At 31.5% G+C, this 8,766-nt stretch overlaps 1 protein-coding gene across 1 annotated transcript; it reads right to left on the minus strand.

Annotated features, from left to right (window-relative positions):
• Positions 1 to 2,418: 2,418 nt before the first annotated feature.
• LOC114193162 (transcription factor SPEECHLESS-like) lies at positions 2,419 to 5,433 on the minus strand. The gene is made up of 3 exons (XM_028082873.1): positions 5,071 to 5,433; positions 3,740 to 4,249; positions 2,419 to 2,551 (listed from the first exon to the last, which is right to left on the minus strand). Exons 1-3 carry the CDS (start codon positions 5,275 to 5,277, stop codon positions 2,486 to 2,488), a joined length of 783 nt encoding a protein of 260 aa, XP_027938674.1. The 5' UTR covers positions 5,278 to 5,433; the 3' UTR covers positions 2,419 to 2,485.
• Positions 5,434 to 8,766: the final 3,333 nt, after the last annotated feature.

Raw genomic sequence — 8,766 nt, forward strand, 5'->3', positions numbered from 1 at the left:
GTTGACTCATTTGGTCAATGATCTTATCAATTGAGTTCACTAAGTCTGCCTTAGAGTCATTTGGTGACCTTAGTCATTTGACAACTTTAATAGTCTTGAGTAGTTTGCACCTTGAGTCTTCTGGTCCAACCTGTGACTCATAAATTCAACACTTTTGATTTAGCTTGTCTAAGCTTCACTTTTGTTAGTGTTTGTTTCGCACTTCAGTCTTCATCTTTCTTTGTGTTACTTGTGCTTTTACTATGCTTTGCTTTCACTTATTGAACAAACATTAGATTAACAAAAAGATATATTCACAGTGATGAACATGGTTGTCTAATGGTTACTTATAAACATCTAATGAGGTCTTTAGGCTAGCTAGCCTTTTCTATATGTAATTCTTATTTCAATATATAACTATCCTAGAATTACTATGCTGACTTATCTTTCTTGTTTTATTGGAGATTTTATTATCACCAAAACCTACTTACTGTCAGGCTCGTCTAGTAGAGTTTTCCAACATCTAGTGCTAACAATTTCTTCTTTCATTTCTTATCTTAGTTTCCATCTTGTCTTGTGTTTAGCATGTTGTCGTTGAGTTTAAATAAATAGTTTCAAAATTTTGCTTACTTTCCTTTTTAATTGATTTAAATTTCTTGTTCCAATTTCTCTTGCACCAATGCTATGTCTATTGCATACTCTTGTCTAAATTTTGTGTTGTTTTTTTCATGCTTTACTTAGCTTTCAATTAGTCTTGTTAGACTCTTGTTTAGTCCTTTATATATTCATTAATCCATAGAAGTTGTCCTAAAAAAATTTACATGTTTGTAGTTTAACACATGATTTACCAAATTAAAAATCTCTTGCTTTTCTTGTTTTGAGTTTTTCTTTTGCTATTATATCAATAAAAAATTCGAAAATATTATTTCCTTGCTGTTTAGGTGCAAGCCGAGAGGTCTGAGAAACTTTTATTCCCTCTATAGCCAACTAATACACTAATACATTGCATTATTAATTGTGAACTATATATGTTAACTTCAATTCATATGGTGTATTTTTGCAATGACACAACCATTCAATTCAAAAGCATTGGAATATGTCAGAACAATTTGAGCAAAAATATTTTATACACATGCACTACACCTTATTTTCTTTTGGAACATTGTATAAATTTACTACGTTTTATATAATTATTTGGTTTTTGGATTCATTAATCTCTTTAGAATAACAAAATTCGGGAGTGATTGTGCAAATATATTTGTTTGATTGCAGGTGGTGTATAATATAAGCAAGTGTATAAAAAACAATAAAGCACATGCGATGACCGTTTGAGAGTATATGACATCGTTCTTGGGCTTTTGTAATAATGAAGATTTGGGTTAAAATCGTCATTGTTTTATAAACTCTATTGGATGAAATTATTTCCTTTAGACGACAGTTTCACATTTGTCTGTCGTTAAAATTCCAATTAAAAGCCATGATTTAAGTAAGTAATTGTTGTTAAAACCTTTAGAACTAATGACATTCAGAATCGTTTTTAAAACCTATTTTAACTGTCTTTAAAAGTTTCGTGAATAGTAATAATTTTAACATATTAAAACAACTTTTTTTTATCAATTAGAAAATTGTCATTCACCAAAAAAAAAACTTCTAATTCATGTGAAGAAATTTTCTAATTGCAATGTAATATCAAGTAACAGAAAACTTATTAAGGTATCCTACAAGATTTTTAAGTCTTTGTGGATCATTACGAATCTTCACAATCTTCTGGGAAATAGCTCTTCAAATACTTCCACCATAATCTAACACAAATGATTATAAAAATTAAGGTCTTGAGCTAGTTGAAAATAAAACAGTTACGCATGAGCTATGGTTATATTATAATGTATTTTATAGAGGCATCGTTAGGGTTTGAGATTGTAAGGCAGCTTTAATTGTAAGCGCTGTGTGTGACAACGGAAAGCTTTAAACCATTATTTATTTATTTTTCTATCTAGAGTTAGATTTTGAATGTTGGGATTGCAAACTGTAATAAATAAACTGCCACCGATTTGAGTATCCGATGTTTAATAACATCTAAAATACAGGACAAAGACTTAAATACAATGTCATATATATATATATATATATATATATATATATATATATATTTATGCATTGTTTATTTTTCCCAGTGTTAGAATTTTATTTCTACAATTTAAATATGACATCATTGTAAAATTGAATCGTATTAAACCATCGAAAAATCCAATTGAATTCACAGAGAAATGAAACCTTTGTGCAGTGCTTGATTAGAGAGTAGAATCACATGCAAGATAAGCAATTAAAGTAATTAAAATTTAGTGTAATTAGTTAATGAAAAGAAAGAAAAGGAAGTAAAAGAGTAATTAAATGGATGTTCCCAATGTTGTCTATTAATTATTATTGAAGCTACGTACGTACAAACAAAACACTAAAAAGGGGAAGGGTGAGGTGTGATGGTGGTTCTGGAGTGTGGAAGCCATGTTTAGTAGAATGTTTGCTGGATTTGTTGAGCGAGTTCTTCGGCACTGAGTTGGCATTCAATTCCAATCTACAAAGGACAGATTTAAGAAACCATAGTTATTAATGGACCACAGTGAACACGTAAATAGCATGCACACATTATCATTAATTTAGCTTCCATGAAATAAATAATTTCATAGGGTAGGTTCGTATTTAAAACCACTGTGCCAATAAAATATGTTTTTTTTCGCCAAAATAAAGACAATGCCTGCGAGATGCCATGATACATCACACGTCCCTGGCGTCTCAGACAAATCCAGTGAAAATTGTACTCATGTACTACATATCATTGTTTATTTCACATCACACTAGTTATGTACTTCACTGTAGAGTACTAGCTAGCCAAAAACAAAATTACTTCATTCAATATACACATATCTTCATCGTCACTATATTTTCACATTTTTCTATTGGTTGCCTTAATCTGACAAGCTTTTTGAGACTTCAAATACTTACAACTACAAATCAAACCTATCCTCATTACTTCAAATTGAGCCAGTGCTTGCTAGCTGTCATTCAGAGATACCAACATTTTGGACACCTATATTAAATAAAAGAAACAAAGAGAAAAAGAAAAAAACTTCATGCATGTCAAAAGACAAACAAAATTTGACCATTAGTCATTTCGTCTTTTTTTCCTATAAATTATGTTAAATAGTTGATATTTGATTTAGTTTACTTTTAGAAACTAATTATCATGAATTTTAAAAGGGAAGGAACATTAATTCAACTTATATTTCATCAACTCCACATTAATACAAATAAGATATATACATAGGAAGTGAGAGAAAGATCGTGGTTTGATCTTCTTGATAATAATTTTAAAAAATAAAGTTGCTTTTAAGGATTTATAAGGAAAGGTGGATTGATTGTGGATTTAACTCCCTAATAAAAAAATTAATGGCTAAAATTTAATTAAAAAAAATATTTTAACAACTAAAATTTGATAACTTTTTCTTATCATCTGAAAAAATATTATTAATGTAGCTTTAGAACGTAGAGAAATAAAAAATTTAAAAAATAGAAAACCACTTAAAAGATATAATTTTAGATTATAATAAAAAATTATCAAATTCTAATTATTAAAATATTATTTTCCAAAAATAGATATGTTGAGCTTGAAGATAACCATACAATTTCTTGTTAGTAAGCATTAATCAGCATAATATTAACTTAAGATATCAATAAAACAGTGGTTTGTGAGCATGACAGTTACCTTAATAGTGAACGAGCTCAGCATGATTTCATCAGCAATGTTGATGTTGACATGAAGGATTTCAAGTGCTAGGTCTTCAAGTGCTGATATTATTCGCAGAGGCTGTCCAGGAATTGGTGGTGAAACTGTCTTGAGAAGAAGATGTGGACCTGAAAACTTGACCTCAACATCAGCCATAAGAGACTTGGAACTCGCAACAAGCTCTTTGATATTATCGTTGATGGAAGAAGAAGCCGAAGAAGTGGGAGAGTTGGCTATAGTTGGAGAAAGGTAACTGGGTTTGTAAGGGCTGTCAGGTTGTGGTGTCCTTGGACTAATGGGTAGGTTTATTCTAGGGCTCAATGCTGGTTTTCTAGGACTTAGTGGTGAAGCCCTTGTGCTTGAAACTACCCTCGGGCTTAGTACATCACTGTAAACTTTTCTTTGTTTCTTGGCCTCTAGGCACTGTAGCACCTGTTGCAACTCGTTGATGTAATCGACCACACCTCCAATTATTGATGCTTGGTCTCCCTGTATCATATAGGAACAAAACAACAAATCAGCACCAGATACCACTGCAAGAAAACACAACATACACAAGCCAAGGAGAAAATTTTCGTTATTGACTAATTTTTCCCTTACACTCAAATTACAACTAGATTACCTAAAATATTATTTTAATATTTTGTTTTTACTTATTATTATTTACATTTTTTTTATATAAAGTATGTATGTAAAACAGTGTACATCAAAGGATAACGACCCACTTTTCCTTATCCTTAGTACTTATACGCTATCCTCTCTTTAGGTGTCATCTTACTTACTTGGGTGTCGCTATGGAATAATTTTTATACTTTTCTTACACTCAATTTACAACTATAAAAAATAATATTATATCGATTAATATTTTATTATAGTGTAATATTTTATTGAATAAAAAAAATGTAGAGTAGATAAATATTTTTTCTTTCAATGTTACTTTTGATATGCTACTAACCGATAAAACAAATGTTTTTCAACATCTCTTGCACAACTACACTTTAGTAATCTGTTTGTAGACGATGATTGCTCACAATAATAAGAAAAAACATTTACAGTAGTTTGTTACGCTTGGTCTTTGTCGACATTGCATAATACAAAATCCTCAAAAATTCATAGGTAGTTCAGTTAATTAAAGTTGTCTATGTCAAAGACATTTGGAGAGTAAAACAAAGTCAGGAATGCAAACTCTTCTTGGAATAAATTAATGCAATAAACGAATTATTATATAAAATCGAGGAAAGTTTCTAGAATTTCAATACATATATATGAGTGATGTTTAATTAATTAAGCGATAAACAAGACTTAATTACCCGTTTGGCATAGAAGGAAGGCATAAGTGACCTTAATACGGACAAGTTTAAATTCATCTGCTTTCTTCGGTTGCGCTCCACTGTTATATGAGACACCTTCTGTGGTTCCTCCGGCAAGGTGGGGATAAGCTTTTTTGTCTTGCTTTCGGGTGAGATTTCAGCCTCAGTTTCAGCACTTGAAGATATTGAGAGCTTTTGAGACTCCATTGTTGAGTTGTGCTCGTTTTGTTTCGAAGTTGGAGGGGCAAAATCTTTGGAGTCTAGGCTCTGGAAAATGGAAATGAGGTCCCCTCCACCAAATTGGGTGTCCCCAAACACCGTATCTTGGAAAATATCAAATAAGTTGTCATCTATTAATGGACTTTTCTGGGGTTCCATGTCTTGTGAGTTTGGGAAGAGAAATTTCTGAAGTTTTGGATTAAGAAAAAGGTGGAAAGGAATAGATAAAAAGGAAAGGGGTGGTACAAAGTAGTTATGGCGTGAGGTCCAAGAGGTCGTAAATAAAATGAGAGGTACCTTGGGTGTGATGTGAAAGAGACTAAACCCTCACCATGAAGGTGTCAACTACTACAGTACCAGTACTAGTGAATGAATAGGTGGTTTTGTAAACGGTGAGAGATAGGATCTCAAGGCAGTGTTGTGGTGCACTGAATCTTATGCCAGCAGGCAGAGCAGAGAAGCAGTACCAGACCAAATCTTAAAATTACAATTAATATTCAGAGACGTTAGCATGAAAGAGGTGGATATGGAATACATTGGAAAAATATAAGGGTTTCATTGGGTGCTAGTTAGTAATGAATGATAGAAAAATAAAATGCGTGCAAAATTCAAATCGATCTTCTCCTTGCATTTGAAGAAAATAGAACATTTAAGTTATGAAACGATACTAATAATTAAAAGTCGATATTAATTGGTTAACAGTATTAGATTTATGTTGTGTGACTTTAAGATGATAAATGTTAATTTATTAGTTATAATTTGAAAGTTCTTGTTAAACTGCGTTGGTTGATTTTAAGTTGAATTTTTAATTAAAGCATTTAGCATAGATTAAGTTAATATCAATGTTTTTCTATTTTAAAATTTATTTAATGTAGACTTAATCGACGTTAAATAAATATATTTTCAATATTAACTTAATTTGCTTGAGCTTGATAGACATTAATAACAATAATTTAAAGAAAAATGTTATACAACACTTCCATCTTTAACGAAATAAAATACAAACGAGAAAATAGAAAAAAAAAAAGTAATGGAGATAAGTGTGAATGTGGAAGGAAATAAGTGTGAAGGAATAAGATGAGAAGAAGAATGGGTGAACGATGTTGTGTAAATCATGAAGAAAAGAGATTTGTGAGGTGTGTATATTAATTGTTCTTAAGAACTTATCTGTGTTGAGTTGTACAAATCCTTAGGATACAACAAGAATTTTCCATATCTTTCAAGGATATCAGAAGTAGTAAAATAAAATTTAAAAATAATAACCCAAGATTTTAAAAAAAGATAGAAGGGAGAGAAAATAAGAGTTAGAGAATAGAAGTGGAGAGAATGCTTCAATGTGTGTTTTCATAGGTGAGCACAAACCTCTATCTATAGATGTTGGAGATGGGTCAAATAATCACAATCCACTCAGAAAATCTACAATAGATCTAAGATGCTCACCATGACTTGCGAAGAGCACACAGTACCTTGCGGCTAAAGGTGAGCAACACTTTGCAGCAACGTTTGATAACAACGTTCACCAAGATCTGTGGAATCAACCATGCAGCCCACGTCTCGTGGAGAAGATCTCACCACTTGTTAGGAGTAACCTCACATCCACTAGATGTGGGCTCTTGAAGAATGGTTACCATCGTGTACAAGTTTCGTTCTAGAAGAAAAACCCTTTTGCAATATATAAAAACTTTCTTTGACAACAATCCCCCACATATTGCGAAAGGTAAGAACAAAAGAAAGAAGGAAATCATGTGTCTCATATAAGATGTAATGCATCAGAGCTAGTATATCAAGCTATATGAACCAGTCCCAGATCGAGAAACTTAACACATAGTGTAGTTTGTATAACAAGCTATATGAACAAAAACATTTGGTGTGTATCAGTGGTTTACTAATACACCCCAACAATTGTTGTTGTGTTATGCTTACTAGGCTATGCGTGTGTCCGATATTCATGAGTGTTCTAGAGATCTTCACAAATCTCTTGCAAGCGGCTCCACTCAATACTCATATAGGTGAATTCATGAAGTGTATGTTGCAAATCATACATCACTTGTAAGGGTGAAAATCATTAAAACTTTGTTCAGACTAAAATTCTAACACCATAGAAGAGAATTTTAATTATAAATTTTAATCTCTCAATAATACAGTCTCTGGCACTTTCACACACAACATAGGAATAGTCATAATTGATTTAAAATCAATTTAGTGCTATTAAAACTAACAAGTGACTTGATTTTACCCATACAAACCTTATTCATGGGATCTTCAATCACAAAGGTTAGGTTGCCATCTAATAATTAAAATTATCATGTTTTATATTTTTGTTTATTTTTATATTTTATTGTTATTTTATTATTATTTTTTTAGATATTTTAGGTTTCATTTAATAAAATTGGAAAAGTCCTAGTGGAATGTTTGCTAAGAAGTTTTTTAACCACTTAGCTTCAGTACTTGTCATTTCGAGAGCAAAAAACTCATATTCCATTGTTGATCTTGCAATAATGGTTTGTTTGTCTTATCTTATCTCCATGTAATCACACCACCCCCAAGGGTGTGAATACATAACCACTAGTGGATTTTGTCCTCATCTAAATCAGAGATCCAATTAGCATCACTATACGCTTCTAGTACAACGGGAAACCCACTATATTCAATGGCATAATCCATTGAACCTCTTAGTATCCCACAAGTCTTGCAAGTGCATCCCAATGTTCTTGATTAGGACATTTTGGTGTACTTAGTTAGTTTGCCTACTGCATAAGCAATATCAGGTCTAGAAAAACTCATTAGATGCAGTAAGCTCCAATTATTTGGGCATACTAAGGTTGACAAATGAATTCTCTTATATTTTTCCTTTAATTTGGAGTTAGCGTCATAAAGGGTACTCACATGTTTGAAGTCATAATATCCAAACTTCTTGAAAAGTTTCTCAATGTATTGTTCTTGGGATAGTAATATACCATCTCCCTTCCTTATGATTTTAACACCTAAAATCACATTAGCTTCACCCACATCTTTTATTTCAAATTTAGATCCTAGAAAAAATTTAGTTGAAAAGACTCTATCAATCCATGTAACAAATATTAACGTATCATCGACATATAAACATATAATGACACATTCACCATCTTCAGATTTAGAGTATGCACATTTATCAACATCATTAAATGAAAAACCATCATAAAGTAACACATTATTAAGTTTTTCATGCCATTGTTTTAGTGTTTGTTTCAACCCACATAAAAAGATTTTAAAAGTTTGTAGACTTTATTCTCTTGACCAGGTACAATACACCATTCAGGTTAAGTCATATAAATTTCTTCCTCTAACTCGCCATTTAGAAAAGTTGTCTTAACATCCATCTAGTGTATCACTAGCTTACGGATAGCTGTTAGAGCTAATAATACTCAAATGAAGGAAATCTTAGTCAAAGGACAAAAGTATCAAAGTAATCAATGTTGGTTTTTGAGTAAAACCTTT

This window comes from Vigna unguiculata, chromosome 8 (genome assembly GCF_004118075.2).
Source record: "Vigna unguiculata cultivar IT97K-499-35 chromosome 8, ASM411807v1, whole genome shotgun sequence".
NCBI lineage: Eukaryota > Viridiplantae > Streptophyta > Magnoliopsida > Fabales > Fabaceae > Vigna > Vigna unguiculata.